The sequence below is a fragment of the Colobus angolensis genome, unplaced genomic scaffold, assembly GCF_000951035.1.
Source record: "Colobus angolensis palliatus isolate OR3802 unplaced genomic scaffold, Cang.pa_1.0 Scaffold469, whole genome shotgun sequence".
NCBI lineage: Eukaryota > Metazoa > Chordata > Mammalia > Primates > Cercopithecidae > Colobus > Colobus angolensis.
In genome coordinates, this window is record NW_012118143.1 from 432,201 (window position 1) to 451,160 (window position 18,960).

The following is an 18,960-nucleotide window of genomic DNA, read 5'->3' on the forward strand; positions in this document are numbered from 1 at the left end:
CTACTACTACTACTACTACTACTACTACTACTAGAGCTGGGAACTTTCAGAGGTAGGTTGAACTCAAGTCTCCTGACTGAGTCTAGTTCTGTTTGTTCCCATTGATTCTTTGCATATAATCAGTACACAGTTAATACTGGACAGTGGAATCTTTAATTTCGGTCTTCTTAACTTCTTCTGCATCCTCTTTTGGAGTCCTGCCACCAGGGGACCATACAGGGAATTTTAATCACAAGAAGACAGGGCTGGTTTCCCCCTTAGCAGACATATGTGTGTGCAGCATCAGGAGTCTAGGGCTGGAAGCTACCTTTGACATCATTTCCTCTGCGAATGCATGTATAATTTCTACAGAACCTGTTAGAGAGGATCACCCAGCCTCTGCCTTTGTACAACTTTCCCTTAAAAAACTGCCAATCCCACTACTGTTTGGCCCAATAGTGAGAACTTTTTCCTGCTACCTCTTGGTGCTTTTGTCTATGGCCCTTATTCTGCCTGCTGAAGACACTCTTGCTAGCATGGAATTAAACCCCTACAGCTCTGACAATCTTCTTTCTCTTTTGTTTTACATGAAGGGTCTGGCAGCCAAAGCAATCACTCAAAGTTCAAACCTTATCATTTTTTGCTTTGTTCCACTTGGCCTTGGTTTTGTACATCAGCTTTGAAAATACCATTCCAGGGTTAATGCTGGGGTTAATTTATAACTAAGAGTGCTCTAGTTTTGCAATACAGGACATGCTATAAAAATGGAAAGATGTTGCTTTCTGAGAGATGCAGGTGGATTCTTGGGCATTTGCTGTAAGTACATTTTTTTCTCTTCGGGAACTTTGAACATCTCTATCAGCAAGTCAGAGTCCCAAATAACCAAGTTGACAAGTCAGAGTCCCAAACCAAATTCCTGGCTCTAGGGGCAAAGGTCTAAGTGTGGTCATGTAATACTTGACTTTCTACCAGCCTCAGTGACTTTTAAAGAAAGAGGACTCTGATGACAATATGGAGATTGGATAGAGTGGTGAACAATAGGGGGTTGGTATGGAGGATACAGGAGATGGTGTGACCTGTCAGGAGCCAATATAGTAGCTCAGGCCATGAACTGAGAGGCAGAGGCAGCAGGAATGAAGAGAAGGGATAAGTTTTGAGAGTTATTTAAGAGTTAGTATTCATAAGACATCATGCTGCATTAGATATGGGGACTGAGAATAAAAGGAGACTCTAAGATTATTCCCAGGTATCTGGCTTAGGTGTCTCTATAGACAGTGATGTGATAGATTGAGATGTGGAATGAAGATGAGGGAGCAAGCTTAACGGATAGGGAGATGATATGTTTACATCTGGCAACTTTGAGATTTTCTTGTTGAGACTGGGGTCTGTGTGGACCATCCTGGTGGATATATCCAAAAGACAGCTGGATAAATGGCTAGGAGCTCAGGAGAGCAATCTGACTGAGAGAGATACAGTTTCTAGCAACTGAGTGCCGAGGGTAAGATCACTCAGGAAGAAGATGGAGGGCGGAGGAAGGATCGTTTTTCTGAGTTCATAGATCTCTTCCTTCTAAGTACACATGTCCACTTTCATGGGATTTCCACACCTGACTCCTTTACTCCACTTCTTTGCACTCTTCCAGGATTAGAGAACCTTACACCATATCTTTGTGGCTTTCTTTATAATAATTAAAAGTAACACACATAGGTGTAAGAATAATAGTGTTAAGATGTCTTACAACTTAGAAATGACTGTTTAGATGTTACTAAGATGAATGGTGAAAGAAATCTAAAATGTAGAAAGTTATTCTTTCATTTTCCAGTTGTTTGAAAATACCTCTGTGGCTTCCATGCATTGCAAAATGCATGAATTTCAGCTCATGACTTGTACGTGGCTCCATAAACCACCATCGGTCCATTCCAACTAATCATATATTGTACAAATTACTTTCATTTTGTCTTTTAGCCAAAGAAGATGCAAGTGTTCTCTCATCTCATAGATTTTATTTTAAGAAAATGCCAAATAAAAAAATCTAAAATTCTAATCGACAATGAATAATGTATGAAGAGGGAGTACTAGTTTAACCTAAGAATACCCCCCTCTCTCCAAAAGGCTCCCTCTAGTTCAAATAAAAAGTGATTCAATTTCCATAAATTTAATTTACTCACAGCATTTTCATAATGTTGCTATAACATCTGAATGATAGTGCACGGCATTATTTCTGTGGTCCCAGCAAGCCACTTTTTCTAGTCCCTGTCCATATTAGATGCATCTCCAGTTTTTCAGGGGAGAGAAACCCCTGCTCAGCCCCTGATGAGCACATCATCAAGTATTTACTATTGTTTTATTAATCAATGTGGGTGATTATTATGTGTCTCTGGCTCAGGGAGTGTTTCAACCAACTAAGCTCCCTCAATGGTTCTCTCACTTCATCTCTTATAGATTAACTTCCTTCCAAAATGTCACCATTCCTCTATCTGGGTCTCTTGGTACTTGGGCTTCATTCTACCATCCATTGTGCATCACCTGAAGGCAAAGTAACAGCCTGCCATTCACCCCAACAAAATGCCACTCTCTATAAGATGTCATCCATCAATGCTGATTTTGCCTTCAACCTGTACCGGAGGTTCACTGTGGAGATCCCAGATAAGAACATCTTCTTTTCCCCTGTGAGCATTTCTGCAGCTTTGGTTATGCTTTCTCTTGGGGCCTGCTCCAGAACCCAAACTGAGATTGTGGAGACCTTGGGGTTCAACCTCACAGACACTCCAATGGTAGATATCCAGCATGGCTTCCAGCATCTGATTTGTTCACTGAATTTTCCAAAGAAGGAACTGGAATTGCAGATAGGAAATGCCCTCTTCATTGGCAAGCATCTGAAACCACTGGCAAAGTTCTTGGATGATGTCAAGACTCTCTATGAGACTGAAGTCTTTTCTACTGACTTCTCCAACATTTCTGCAGCCAAGCAAGAGGTTAACAGTCATGTGGAGATGCAAACTAAAGGGAAAGTTGTGGGTCTAATTCAAGACCTCAAACCAAACACCATCATGGTCTTAGTGAACTATATTCACTTTAAAGGTAAGACTTTCAGATGTCAATTTTCAGTCTAGGGCTCAGATACTTGGGTGGAGTGCAGAGGGGAGCTCATGGTCTCTTATTACTGGCATCAGTAGGTGTCCCTCATACCACAGTGATCTGCTCCACTGAACATAGCTGTGAATAGTATTGGATCTTCCAAGATGGACACACAGCTCTGTGAATGAGTCCAGGAAATTTCTAGGGAGAGCGCCCTTTCAGAGAGGTGGGTGACAATGGTATGAACATCTTGCTCATAACTGGCTAAAGATTCATGGTTTCCAAAAGTTTTGGTGAGGTGGGACAAGCTTGCACTTGTCAAGTAGACATATTTGTATGTAAAGCCTACTGTGATTCTCACTTGCTGTACATACTTAGGCATGTTACATACATAATTTTACCATGTATTATGCACTCCCTGTGTACTAAACACCATCCTACATGTGTGGTATACATACACTGTCTCATCCAATCCTCATAAGTGCCCAAGTTTACACAGTTAATAAGTTTTAGAACTGATATTCCCAGCAAGGTCTGTGTGAGTCTAAAGCTGGTGCTTGTAGAAACAAGAATCATGTGACTATTTTCTAAAGGTAGTGTGCTCAAATGATTTCTCCTGGTTCTATAGTATGTGTCAGTCACATTTCTTGGAGGAGTAATCAATTGTCAGCCACAAACCACACGTATACAGATTGGCTAAAATAGCAGAACAGATCTATTGTCTCATTTTGCCCTAGTGTGTTTGATGTCCTTATACCTTTTTATGGAAGAGGAAACTATGGCTCTGATGGGCTTAGTGTGTTATAGTAGTTTTGAGCACAAATCATGGAGCCCAACAGTCCTGGGTGTGATTCCTGGCTCTGCTACCTGTTAACTGGGAGACCATGACAAATGACTTTCTCTGTCTGATCCTCAGTTACTAGTAAAACTTGTTGACTGTAGGTACCTAACTCTGTGGTGGTCTTAATTTCTAAATGAAATGACTAATGGAAAAGGTCTTGTTGGTACTGATACCGGTTTAAAATAAACACCTCTCTTTTCTTTGTATTTTAAGCCCAGTGGGCAAATCCTTTTGATCCATCCAAGACAGAAGACAGTTCCAGCTTCTTAATAGACAAGACCACCACTGTGCAAGTGCCCATGATGCACCAGATGGAGCAATACTATCACCTAGTGGACATGGAATTGAACTGCACAGTTCTGCAAATGGACTACAGCGAGAATGCTCTGGCACTCTTTGTTCTTCCCAAGGAGGGACAGATGGAGTCAGTGGAAGCGGCCATGTCATCTAAAACACTGAAAAAGTGGAACCGCTTACTGCAGAAGGGGTAAATACTTTAGAGGATGTGTGGGTGGAAGGTGGGCATAACAGTGCAGGTGAAACTGAGTTCAGCAGAAACCCGGAGGCAGAAGAATCACCCTAAACTACCCAACGGCTATGTGTGATCACTAGAATATGCCAAGAAAATATTGTCTACCAGGCCCTTGGCTGGGCATTCTACATACTTCATATCATCCAAGCACATCAACAAACCTACAAAGGAGGCAGTATAATTGGCGTTTTTCAAATTAGGAAGTCTGGTCTTTAAAGATAAGATGAGCTCACCAAAGTCAGCCTACTAGTAAATTGATGCCTTCCTGTAGACCAACTAGAGCTCAAGGAACAGGTTGGATTTTGATGTTGAAAGGTGATTGTGCAGCCACTCTGGACTGGAAGTGCAAGTCAGAAAACTGTGAAGCTCCTGGGTGCTACCCATTAACCTTCATGCCACTGGCTCCCTGACCTTGGTCATCACCCCAGAGATATTTTCTCTTGATTATAAAGGAGCTATATCTCCCTACTCCCAGTGTTTCAGCCCAACATTGACTGTACCTGAGTGCATTCCTTTCAGAATAACTTCTGTGAGTTTGGTGCCATGTATTGACTTACATAGTAATGGCTGTCAATACTCAGGGAAGAAGCAGAGTTCAATATGATACCATCATGAGAGAGAGAAGGAGAGACTCATAAGCTTGATATGGTGATTGCCATGTGTTCCCTTCCTTTTTCCCCACAGATGGGTTGACTTGTTTGTTCCAAAGGTTTCCATTTCTGCCACATATGACCTTGGAGCCACACTTTTGAAGATGGGCATTCAGCGTGCCTATGCTGAAAATGCTGATTTTTCTGGACTCACAGAGGACAATGGTCTGAAACTTTCCAATGTAAGTTGATAAACTAGAGTTCTTAAATGTATGAACTGGAAAGGAAATTAGGAGTCAATTAATTCAACTTTCTTATTTTACCAATTAGCAATCTGATGCCTAGAGAGGCAGTGTGACTCCTCCTAAGCTAGAATCACTGCAGAGTCATTCCCATTACTCCAAATAAGTAATTGTATCAGCTTCTTCCATCCTTGACCTTTATGTCCTAAAATTACTCTGATAGAACAGCTTAATGATCAGAAGTGACTCTGGTGAGATGCAGTTCTGGAGGAGGTGTGAGGAGGGAATGCTTAAGAGGTGACTCCTTGAGGCAGCAGGCCATAGTGTTTCCCAACGGCTAGCCGTAGAATCACCAGAGAATGATTGACTACATTTAGCGGAGGAAACTACATATTCTAGCACCATAAACAAAGCATAGAAAAGGGGTGGCCCCACCTTTCCTTTCACTTTCTTACTTCTAGAACTTCCCAAAGACTGCTCCTGTTTCTTCAGAGACCAGCAGGATTTGCTCTCCCCACACAGGCTGCCCATAAGGCTGTGCTGCATATTGGTGAAAAGGGAACTGAAGCTGCAGCTGTCCCTGAAGTTGAACTTTCGGATCAGCCTGAAAACACTTTACTACACCCTATTATCCAATTTGATAGATCTTTCATGTTGTTGATTTTGGAGAGAAGCACAAAGAGTATTCTCTTTCTAGGGAAAGTTGTGAACCCAACGGAAATATAGTTGGGAAAAAGGCCATTGGCTAATTGCACATGTGTATTGCAATGGGAAATAAATAAATAATATAGCCTGGTGTGATTGATGTGAGCTTGCACTTGCATTCCCTTATGATGGGATGAAGATTGAGCCCTGGCTGAACTTCGTTGGCTGTGGAAGAGGCCAATCCTATGGCAGAACATTCAAAATGTTAATGAGTAATTCATTATTATCCAAAGCATAGGAAGGCTCTATGTTTGTATATTTCTCTTTGTCAGAATACCCCTCAATTCATTTGCTCTAATACATTTGACTGGGTTGAAAAATTTTCCCTTTTCTGTCTTCTGGGGAATAGCTAAAAAGCAGGTCAGGTCTTCATATCCCAGTATTCCAATAAGATCAATGGACATAAAACAATGCAGATGCATTGTCTTATATGTGAACTTCTCAACCCCCTTCCCTCTGTCCCATTAGTAGGATTCTCTGTGTTCTTGCCAGATCTGATTGGTAGGTTGAATAAAGGAACTCCCACTATGGGGATGAGTTACAGACTGAGAGGGATGTAGCTTTCGTTACTGAACAAGCATGGGACAATACAGCAAGAGAGAGTGAAATTCCCCTGTCCAACCCCACCCTCCCCGCCCAAAAAAAAAACATACTTCCATTTTGCCAATGTATAAGCTGAGAGTGGAGAAAGAAATTCATTCATGTCATATCTCATAGCTCCTCTTTTTCTGTATCCTAATCAGACTCCTTTCCATATATAGCACCCCTGTCCCACTTGTTTAAGTAGGAATCTCCTTTTGGGCTCTAATTTCACAGAATCTTGGTACTTTTGTATCCCCAGATCCTTCAACAACCTTTCCTTTGCCTGTACATGCCAACTCATTCCCACCTACCAAGCTAGATTTTATCTCAGACAATATGTATTTAAAGTTTGAGTATAAATGGCATAGTGAGTGGTAGTGATGTAGTATCTGAAATTCTAGCCCTGAGATAAAACAATTCAGTGACAGGAAAATAGTAAAAAAAAAAAAAATGCAAAAGTACTGTTGTAGATGTTATACTTCCATATTTAAATAAATATTTGTTTAGAAAAGCATGTGTATTACAAACATTCTAATTTTTGCTTATTAGACCCATTTGCATGGAAGTTTGCTTATTCCTGGTATAGTTCACACTTTGCTTTTCTGTAAGAAATTTTTGAAGCCCAGAGCAGAATCTCTGGTACAAAAAAATCATTGTTAATATGGAGTTCTGTTTCACTAAAGTTACATTACAATCCTGGCCCTGCTACTTAGTGTTTGGTGATCTTGGACAAGGCACTTAAACCCTATACCTTATTTTCTTCATTTGTAAAATGTGAACAATAAGGATATCCATGTCATTGGGATTTTGTGAACCTTCAATGTTGCAAAGCATGTAGCATGTAATATGCTCATCACAGAGCCTGAAACCTGATAAAAAGCCCTGTAAATATCTTGCTGGTCAACATCAGACAGTGGGCTGGTATCAGAACCAAGATTGTAATGTGAGTCTTTTGATTTGCAGGTTTCTGTTCTCTAGCTCAGGCTCTACCTCCAGAGGCCAGAGTAAATGTAATATCAACTCCTTCCTACCCCCCACCCTCCGAATGAGTTCTATCAGAGCTTGTTCTGGAAGGAATATCAGTATCTTCAGAGGGAAGTGGGATTAAAGACATTATCCCTCAAGTAATTCATGTGTCTCCTTAGAGACTAAACCTCATTCAGCCATTCTTTCCTGTGGTCAGATCATGAAGGGCTATCACTGTTTGTCCTGTGATAAACTAAGAATAGCAAACTAAGAATAGAACGTAACTTCCTTAACCTCATGAAGTTTACCCATAAAATAGCTAGAACATGTAGCTCACTTATTAGAGAAAATTTGTAGCAGAATTTTTACTAAATTGGGATTAAGACAAGGATCCTCTATATTATTGCTTTTATTTAAAATGGTATTGGAGATGTTAGTGCAGTAAAACAAGAAAAATAAATAAACATTAAAAGAATAGAGTAGAAAGGAAGAAAAATCTGTCTACACAGAAAAACCAGGAAAATATATTAACAAATTCTTAGAAAAAGGACAGAAAACTTATTTGGAAACCAGCCACAAGAAAGTAGTGGTATGGATTGCATGGAATTTACCAATTCTGCTTTCCTTTCTACATTGTGATAGAATTATAGACACATGGCTTCCCTGATAAACTACATGTTCTAGCCTCCCTAGCAGTTAGGTGTGGCCACGTAAGTAAAATCTCGACAATGAAATATGAATGTAGGTGACATATAACATCTATCATCTAGGGCATTACAATAGTTGGGTACTTCCTCCACTCTTTTTCTGCCTTCGTTAAGCTGGATTGTGGACTTACTTATCATCAAGTTTGACCACAAGCAGGTAAAGAGCTCCTTGGCAATCTGGTGAAACCTACATACATCTTTTCAGAATGATTCTTTAAACGCTAAGAAAAAGTAGGATTACAATACCACCAATAATGTAGAAATATAATTATTAAAATAATATTGAAATTACATCAGCAAGATGGCAGAATAGGAAGCCCTGGATCCTCCTCCCCTACCTCCTTGACAAACACCAATTCAACAACAATACACAGACAAATTCCCTTTGTAAGTATACCCATTATGGAAAACCGTATGGAGGTTCCACAAAATGTTAAAAACAGAACTACCATATTACATAGCAATCCCACGTCTGGATATTTACCAAAAATAATTGAAATCAGGATCTCAAATAGACATTTGCACACCAGTGTCCACTGCAGCATTATTCACAGTAGGTGAGATATGGAAACAACCTAAATGTCCATCAGTAGATGAATGGATAAATGTTTCTACATACAATGGACTATTATTCAGCTTTAAAGTAAAAGGAAATCCTGCCATTTGCAATAGGGATGAACCTGGAGGACATTAAGCTAAATAAAATAAGCCAGTCACAGAAGTAGAAACACTGTATTATTCCACTTACATAAAGTATCAAAATTAGTAAAACTCATAAAAACAGAGGGTAGAATGGTGATTGCTAGAGATTGCAGGAAGGGGGAAATGGAGAGTTGTTATGAAATGTGTATCAACGTGCTGACAAATTCTGTTTTTAGTCAGGGCTCTTTTCCTGGCTTGTAGATGGCCACCTTCTCATTATGTTCTCATATAGTCTTTCCCTGGTGCATACAGGGAAAGAGAGACAGAGACAGAGACAGAGACAGACAGAGAGAGAGAGAGAGAGAGAGAGAGAACTCTCCTGTGTCTCTTCTTATAAGGACACTAATCTTATCAGATTAGAGCTCCATCCTTATGACCTCGCTTAATATTAATTAGTACCTCACTCCAAATACAGCCATTCTGGGGATTAGGGCTTCAAAATATGAATATTGGGGGTACACATACATTAAGCCCATAACACTAGCCTTATTCCAAGTAATACAGAAGTTGGTAGTAGTAGTAGTGGGGATGTTGCAGGTTTGATTATCCAGGAAGCAGACCCTGAAGCAGAGTTTATAGTACAGAACATTTATTAGGGAGAGCCCTGGGGATTGATGCCTATAGAATGGAAGGGAAGGAAGCAAAATTAGGCAGACGCTGAAGTCAAGCCAGAATGCAGGTTTAAATAGCAACAACCTTGGTTGACTGCACAAGGAAATCTGGAGTTAAAATGACCAGTTAGAGTTGCTCTGTTTTAGGTCAAAATAGCTGGACCCTCACACATCTACTTTGGTCAGTCATTGAATATGAGCTGACCAGAAAAGGTAATGATTGAGGGCAAGACATCTCTGCAACTGAGGCAGCCCTTGAAGGGACTGAAAGCTGAAGCCTATCTGCTGACAGGACTCCTAAGCATCTAGAACAACAAGTCCTTTCTTGAAGAGAAATCTGTATGGCACATCTCCATGTCCAACACAGTCAATTCCTTGTCTGCTGAAATCTACTTCTTCCTATAAGTTTTGGAAGCATTTACTCGAGGATTCTGGTGAATCTTTCTTCCTGGAGGAAGCTTAGAAGGAAACATTTGGTAGAGAGAACTATAGCTTCTGCTGCTGCAGCTGATCTCAGTGTCACAACTGATAATGTTTCATTCCCCTCCACTATCCATTCTAGATTCTCCTTCCGTTTACCTGATCTCCATAGCTCACCTGATGACATTACTAAAAACCACATCCATGACAAGTATTGAACCACCAGTTACCATAGCATTCTCTGACCAAGATCACTTCATATGTCCACTTTCCATCAAACTTGGGCAAGGAATTATAAAGAGGCACGCATGTGGATGACTTGAATGTCAAACATATTCTACTTGTCCCATTATATAACAACAACTCTTCTTCATTCTAATGATTGGGATCAATTACCCTTGACTAAATGGTGTAATAGCGTCTAACTCCATTTTCTTAATATTTGACATCTTTTAAGTCTTATGTCTACTTCTTTCCTTTATGCCCTACATCTGGGTATGCTGATAAGTAAGCCAGTTTGCTCCCTTCTTTGGTGCTAGTGAGAATTTCCAGCCAAACAAGCTGCTGCCTATACAAAGAAACCCTCACAGTGGCCTCAACTCCTAACAATCATAAAAACCCAAGGCTGTTTCCTTTCCCTCCTCTCTCAAGCCATTTTTTGACCAGCTTTGGAGGCCTGTCCTGCTGTCCTGGTGTATGTGTGTGTGTGATGTAATCAGTCTTGACACCTGACCCAAATTTTGGGTGAGAAACCACCCTGTGTCTGTAGGATGGCCACAGTAAATGATGTGATTCCTTTTCTTGCCTGCTATTCCCTGAACATAAAGATCCTGAAGTGTTCAGGCAGCATTCATAGCTTACAGTTCAATGGGACACTTGCTGAATTTCATGGCAGAAGTGTTTTTCCTTTGGTGATCATGACTTGCAACCCTACAAATCCCAGAATTGTAGGGACAGGTTGCAAATTTCCCCAGTGGGTCATTGAGAGTAATGCGAGTGTGGTCACTCCATTTTCCATCAATTGCTTCCTGACTCATGAATTCTTCCTATTGGGAGCACACCATCATATAGTGATCTCTGATTTAAGTTAGTATACTGTGCCGTGGAAGAAGGAATCCAGTTTTTTAAAGTATCACCTCTGAGCTGGTGCTTTATGTAAGCCTTCCTCATGCCTTTCTGATGCTCTTTTATGACAGCAACTTCCAAGTGCTACTATGGATGGTCCCTGACTTATGATGGTCTGATTTACAATTTTTTAATGGTATGATGGTGTGAAACAATTCTGTTTTTCACTTTCAGTACAGTATTTAATAAATTACATGAGATATCCAACACTTTATTATAAAATAGGCTTGTGTTACATGACTTTGCCCAACTGTAAACCAATTTGATATATGATGGAATTGGAGTAACAAATCTTTGGGGAAGTGATGATTACATCTATACTGGCAGTGTAGAAAAAATTATGAGAACCCTACATTTTGCCACATACTAGAATAAATTCATGACGGATTCGAGATTTAAATGTAAAAAGTAAACTTTAAAAGTATTAATAGCATATCTTGTAAAATAATAAATGGGGAAGGATTTTTGAAATAATAACAAAAGTAAGACACATACAGAAGAATACTGGAAAATTTAACCTCAATAATTGACAAAATATACCTTAAAAATAAAGTGAAAATATAATTATAGACAAGAATAAGATATTTGCAATAAGTATACCAGTCACATGATTAGTGATATAATAAATGCCAACAAAAGCAATAAGAAAATGGCATATAATCTAAGGGAAAAAATGGGCAAAAATTGGAGAAACCAGTGCTGATGGAAAAAATAATATTACCCAATAAACCTATGGGAAGTGCTGGTAACTGGACCTCCCAAAGACTAATTGAAAACATATCCCTGGATGTGGGGCCTGTGCATATGTGTTTATTAGTTAGTTGGTTGTTCTGTTTATCTTAATTTTTATCTTTCTATTGTAGTATACTATACATACAAAATGTACACAAGTCATAAGTATTTAGCTCAATAAATTTTAACGAAGATAACATATCCACGTAATCAGCACCCAGATCAAGAAAGAGAACATTATCTATGACCCAGAAGCCCCTTTCATGCCACCTTATGCTTAGCAACCTCCCAAGTGTAATTATCCTAATTCCTAACATCACAAATTACTTTACCTGTTTTTAAATCTTTGTATAAATTAAATAGGCCGAGCACGGTGGCTCACGCCTGTAATCCCAGCACTTTGAGAGGCTGAGGTGGGCAAGTCACGAGGTCAGGAGATCGAGACCATCCTGGCTAACATGGCGAAACACCATCTCTACTAAAAAATACAAAAAAATTAGCCGGGTGTGGTGGCGGGTGCCTGTAGTCCCAGTTACTAGGGAGGCTGAGGCAGGAGAATGGCGTGAACCTGGAAGGCAGAGCTTGCAGTGTGCGGAGGCTGCGCTACTGCACTCCAGCCTGGGCAACAAAGAGCGACTCTGTCTCAAAAATAAATAAATAAACAAATAAATACAGATAAATTAAATCATATAATTTATACTCTTTTTGTGTTTTTCTGCTTTCCACTTAACACTGGATGATTGCTTATAGTTACAGAGTTTTCAGTCTCATTGTTATAGGGTATTTTGTTTTATGAAAACACATTTTGTCTGTCCCTTCTAATGTTGATGAATACTTAGGCAATCTCTAGTTTATGGACTTTTATAAATAATATCTCTCTAAGCATTCTTAAGCAGGTCTCCTAGTGAATAAATGTATGTTTTCCTTATGGGTATAAACCACGGGATGGAATTGCTGAGTGATAGGGTGTGCATATAATCAACTTCCATATACATCCCTCTATCTTTGCCTGAATCTGGATTGTCAGCATCTAAATGCATTCTGCTTGATTGGCAATTTTCCCCTGGCAAAGCTGTTGAAAATTCAGCACTCCCTTTAAGATTTCCAAATCTTTCCATTTGGGTTCCTAGCCACTTCCCCTGAAGTGTCTTTGTCTCCTAACATGGGAAGTCTGTGTCTCCTAAGATTCTCCCTGGGGAAGTCTTTGTCTCTGCAGAGTCGTAGAAGACAAAGACTTCGGAGTAGCCTTGAGAGAGTATATGGAATTCCGTTCTGCTTATCGGAGGACATCTCTACTTATATTTAGCCTCCAGTCCTGTACAACTTTGGAAATCAGCAAATGCCTTGAGCAAGGTTCTGGCTGTGTGTTTGAGTCTCCCCGTGTCTTCGAATTTGTCACTCATTTTCCTGTGAACACCAAAACCTCGCATGGATTATTGATTCCCCAGGTGCTGCCCTCGGCTGGAACTGGCAAAATCTTCCCGGGGTGGTTGTGGTTGGGGGGTGGGGACAACAAATTACAGATTCTCAATACAGCTTGGAAAGATTTTTTTCTCTGGAATCTTTTTCCCTTTTATCCTAATTGCTTCTGCAATTTTCAGATATGTTTAAAACTAGATTTTAGTAATCTATCTGACTTTTCTAGGTGTTCTTTATAGGAGCATTGACCTACCACGAACTACTCCATCTACATGAAATGAGAAATATTTATGCATTCTTTACAATTTTTTGATGTCATTCAAATATGTAGAACCCGTTGAGAACTACAGTCTTAGGAAACACTTACAAGTATATACTTAGAGACATGTACCAGGAAGTTCATGGCAACAATGCTGTAAGGGAAAGCTGCAAAAACTGAAATATCCACCAATAAAGGAATGGATGACTAAATTGTATAATAGCAATGTTCATATGATGGAATATTGTTTGAGCACCCAAATTGCTAAATTAGAACTACATGTCTAGATATGAATATATCTCAAAAAACTCAGAAAATAATGTTACTTTGTCACTGGAAAAGGGCCCCGATCCAAATCTCAAGAAAGTGTTCTTGGACCTCGCTCAAGAAAGAATTTGGGGCGAGTTCACAATGCAAAGCAACAGCAAGTTTATTAAGAAAGTAAAGTAACAAATACTGGCTACCCCATAGGCAGAGCAGCAGCCTGGCCGCTCAGCTGCTTATAGTTATTGTTATTTCTTGATTATATGCTAAACAAGCTGTGGATTATTCATGAGTTTTCTGGGAAAGGGATGGTGAATTCCCTTGAAGCTGAGCATTCCTCCCCTTTTTAGAGCATATAGGGTAACTTCCAAATGTTGCCATGGAATCTGTAAACTGTCATGACCTGTTGAGAGTGTCCTTTCGCATGTTAATACATTATAATTAGCGTATAATGAGCAGTGAGGAAGACCAGAGGTCACTTTTGTTGCCACCTTGGTTTTGGCGGGTTTTGGCCAGCTTCTTTACTGCATGCTGTTCTATTAGCAAGGTCTTTGTGACCTGTATCTTGTGCCTACTTCCTGTCTCATCCTGTGACTGAGAATGCCTAACTTCCTGGAATGCAGCCCAATAGGTCTCAGCCTCATTTTACTCAGCCCCCTATTCAAGATGGAGATGTTCTGATTCAAGTGCCTCTGACAACCTTGTAAGAACAAAGTTGAAGAACAAAACAAAGTATGACACTGTTTACATCACTTAAAAAGCCATACAAAAGAATATTTAAGTAGTTCTGGAGAGTTCTTGTACAGTATGGTGACTATAGTTAAGAATAATGAATTGTATACTGGAACATTGCTGAAAGAGTAAATTTTAAATGTTCTTGCCACAAAAAAATGATAGCTATGTGAAATGATGAATATATTAATTAGTTTGGTTGTACTCATTTCACAATGCATATATATGTCAGAACATTGCATTATATACTATAAATCTATATTTATTTGCCAATTTTAATTCAAAAATATTTTTAAAAGTAATACCTAAACAATTCATGAATACACATATATGAAGTAAAAGTATAAAAATGTGAACTGGAAATACATGCATCAGATTTATGTTAATGCTTCTAGGGGAAGGCAGGTGATGATGAGATTGAGTAAAGGAATAAAGAGGAAGTCAACTACATCTATAATTGTTTGTTTCATTTTTATTTATTTCTTAAGGAATAAAATAAATATAAACATTTTTTAGTACTGTGTGACTGGCATCTGGGTGTGGTTATATTATTCTCAGTACTTCTCTGCAGGCTTGAAATTTTTAAGCCTTAAGAAAGAAAATTCAGTTTAAATATAACCTTTCTGGTGAATGATTCCCTCAAGAAAACTCAATAACTCTCGTCAAAAAAAAAAAAAAAAAAAAAAAAAAAAAAAAAACTCTCGTCTAGCTATGCCCACAGGTTTTTCTCCCTGACATTTATTTTTATAGCACTAATAGCAACCTATTTTAATAATCTATTTGCTCACATGTTGCTACTTCTATATTAAAAATTGTATGAGGAACTATCTCACAATAAGGTGAGTAATTTAGGCCGGGTGCAGTGGCTCATGCCTGTAATCCTAGCACTTTGGGAGGCCAAGGCGAGTGGATCACCTGAGGTCAGGAGTTTGAGACCAACCTGGCCAACGTGGCAAAAGCCAGTCTCTACTAAAAATATACAAATTAGCTGGGCATGGTATCACATGCCTGTACTCCCAGCTACTTGGGAGGCTGAGGCAGGAGAATCACTTTTACCCAGGAAGCGGAGGTTGCAGTGAGCTGAGATCGTGCCACTGCATTCCAACCTGGGCGACAGAGTGAGATTCTGTCAAAAAAAAAAAAAAGAAAAAGAAAAAGTGAGTAATTTAAGATAATTAAAATCAGAATAACAAGAGGTAGGGTCCAGACATGAATATTTTTTAAGTCTCCTAGGTGATTCTAAGGTGCAGCCAAGGCTCACAGGTAGTCCTGAAGAGAAAAAATTGGGTTGTCCTTGTTACCTTTTGTGTCTAATACATATTACAAGGAATGGCATAAAACTAGTTGTTTGTCCTCTGTCATCTTGGAATAGCACCTGTGGTACTCCTGTTACTATTAACTTGCATTCATCCATTTCATAAGACAATTAAGGAACAAAAGTAAGTCCCTAGCAGCTACAGACTTGGTGAAAGAGCATGCTCCTCTGGAAGGTCATGCAAGTCATGGCTTCTCTCCTTGTTCCAGGGGGTTACATCCTTGAAAGATCTGTCCTGGTTCTGATCAGAGGTCAGCAGATCATTGCCTGCTTTGCATATAGCTTCTGCCTTGGAAAAGGTGATGGATTATAGCATACAAAACAAATGGGACTGTATTTTCTGAGGCCAAATAACTTTCACATGTAGTTCTCTGAAATTCTTCTCTCTTACAGTGAGTATGTTGGCTAATTTTTTGTCAACTTGACTATGATACTGGTTTTTTTTTGTTGTTGTTGTTAAATACCAGTGTAGATGTTGCTGTGAAGTTATTGTTTACATGTGATTAACACTTAAATCAGTAGAATTTGAGTGCAGCATATTACCCCTCATAATGTGAGTGGCCCTTATCTAATCAGTTGAAGGCCTTAAGAGAAAAGATTGAGGAACTCTTTCCTGGGTCTCCACCTTGCCAGCCCTGCTGATTTCAGATTTGCCTACCACACAATTGTGTAAGGCAGTTCTTTAAAATAAATCTCTCTCTCTCTCTCTTTCTCCATATATGTTTGTCTCGAGCAACCTTAGTTTGGGGACATCTCCCTGAAGTAGTTTATGGAAGTTTAAAAAATATTACTTTATTTTCCTATAACTACACTGTACTTCGCTCTTGACCACACAACCCTTTTAATAGCATATCAGTGTATCTAGTCATTTCAAGGCAAAGTTAGTCATTTGTGAACTCTTCCTCTCTCTTTTGGATGATACATTGCCACATTCAAGGATTTCTCCCACCTTTTTCCTACTTCCCAACCCTCACAATGATTTAAGTAACATAGAAGGAGGGGACTTGCTCATGTATTGCCTTCATGTCAGGGGAGAGACTTTTTGTCCAAAGTGGGTAGCCCCTGTCCACATTGACTTCTGCTGCTATTTCCTTTCCATGCTGGCTGCTACCCATTTCTGCTGGCATTGGCTCAGTTGGTTCCTGTCCTGCCATGATCTTTAATTCATAGAGGCCCCTTATGGCATTGTCCTGATGCCAATATCAAGTTTTCTTTCAATACTCTGGCTCTCCTTCAACCTTTGAGGAATCCTCTCCTCTAGAGACATGAAGACCATACCACATAGGGATGCCAGCATTTTTATGAGGTTGTTCTAATGTACATGCACCTCAACACTTCTCTCAGCCATTGCTACTCTTTTGAAACACTGTATTGGATGTGTGGCTTATCCACACAGGTTTTAAATTTCCAGGATGACATTCTGGAATTAAAGCAAAGTCCCTAGACTTATCTGGAGTCTCTTTTGTCCTCTCCACCTGGAACTCAGCCAAGGCAGGTAAAGGAAGCAGGGTAGGAATAAGTTATAGGTTTCTTCCTCAAAGACTGGTGTATCTGCTAACCTCTGCTGCACACAGTGGGTATTACACAAAAGCAATTTATGCATACAGTCTGATGCTTCCTGGAATGTGGGAACATATGCTATCCTCAAGAACTGAGATTAAGGAAATACCTCAGTAGACACCATGCCTGAGACTCATAACCAAAAGGAGAGGGTTCTTAGATAAAAACAAAGGCTTTTCAAAGATAATAGACCTGTCCTGATAAAAGATGCATTATAGATCATAGTCAACACTGTTGTGTACATGTGCCTTAGACACTGAGCTATCAGAGAAGCTACCAGGAGGGTGTTTGGGTGAAAAACTCAAGGCCTCTTAGGACATCAGGGTAAAGGTGACTTTGGAACTAATTATCAGATCTTGGGTAATTAGGACTGAGGTTCTACAAGAAGGACACAAAGGCTTTACTGACCACTGGTGGAAGGCCTCTTGGTGTATAGATAACTCAACCTGAGTTAATGAATAAGGTAAATTATATCCTTTCTGAGGAATCACCTTGACTTGACTTTGTGTGATTCCTTCACAGTGCTTTTGAATCTGGTTCTTAGAAAATGTTTCCAAATTCCTTGACAGACGGGGTTAATTAAGCAGTCTGAGAAAGTGATATACCACGCTGAGGCAAGATCACCCAATGTGGGCAACAAGAGTGTGTTTTGAAAAGTATTTCCCAATATTAACCCTTGCCCCCAAGAGTCAAGAACAAAGCATTACAGGAAAAAGTGGATAAGAGGTAGTGGGAGAGAAATAATACAAATGAACAGTAAGAGTGACCAGAATAATAGATGATATGCTATATAAAGTTTTAATTATGTGCCACTCACTATGCTAAGCATTTTATATGTATTATCACAATTAATTTTATGAAAATCCTATGGAGGAGTGTGGCAGAGTCAGCTAGCTGTCCTGCTTCTACCTCCATAGTGAAGGGTTGTCTCTGGGAAGTGGCAGTCCAAGGAGGGGCTACATTTTCCATCCACATCCATGCAGTTAAATGGAGCAAGGTGATTGTTTCTTGTGATAGACTGAATAATGGTCCTCATAATTACTTCCTAATCTACAGAATTTGGGAATTTTAATTTACATGCAAAAGGGACCTTGCAGATAAAGAAAGTTAAGTCTCTTTAGATGAGGACATTATCCTGGATTATCCAAGTGGGTCCTAAATGCAATTACAAGTGTTCCTTTAACAGGGAGGCAGAGAGAGATTGGAAGATGCTATCTTGCTGGCTTTGAAGATGGAGAAGGAGGCTCAAAGCCAAATAATGCAGAGGATGCAGTACTAGAAGTTGGAAAAGGCAAGGAAATAAATTCTTTCCATAACCTCCAGAGAGAGCACAGCCCGGCTGACATCTTGGTTTCAGTCCAATAAATCTCCTTTAGATTTCTGACCTCCAGAATTGTAACAAAAAAATACATTTCAGTTGTTGTAAGCCAATAAGTTTGTGGTAATTTGTTACAGCAGCCATCAGAAACAGACACAGTACCCACCCAAAAACCATGAGCCAAAATATCACAAGACCCACATAGTGATTTGCAAAGACCCTAGGTATTCTGACTTCATGGCCATTTTCCTCCATAAAGAAAATATATATATATATATATA

General features: G+C 39.5%; 1 protein-coding gene across 1 annotated transcript; it reads left to right on the forward strand.

The window, feature by feature from the left end:
- Positions 1–765: 765 nt before the first annotated feature.
- Positions 766–6,059, forward strand: SERPINA7 (serpin peptidase inhibitor, clade A (alpha-1 antiproteinase, antitrypsin), member 7). Its single transcript, XM_011958333.1, has 5 exons — positions 766–795; positions 2,422–3,060; positions 4,112–4,385; positions 5,115–5,262; positions 5,785–6,059. Exons 2-5 carry the CDS (start codon positions 2,439–2,441, stop codon positions 5,986–5,988), a joined length of 1,248 nt encoding a protein of 415 aa, XP_011813723.1. The 5' UTR covers positions 766–795; positions 2,422–2,438; the 3' UTR covers positions 5,989–6,059.
- Positions 6,060–18,960: the final 12,901 nt, after the last annotated feature.

What these genes read in the sequence shown, in the direction of transcription:
- SERPINA7 (XM_011958333.1), top strand. Translation starts at nt 2,439, where the DNA reads ATGTCACCATTCCTCTATCTGGGTCTCTTGGTACTTGGGCTTCATTCT. An exon ending in GAACTATATTCACTTTAAAG is followed by an intron (nt 3,061 to 4,111) that starts GTAAGACTTTCA and finishes TTGTATTTTAAG; the next exon opens with CCCAGTGGGCAAATCCTTTT. An exon ending in ATGGTCTGAAACTTTCCAAT is followed by an intron (nt 5,263 to 5,784) that starts GTAAGTTGATAA and finishes CTCCCCACACAG; the next exon opens with GCTGCCCATAAGGCTGTGCT.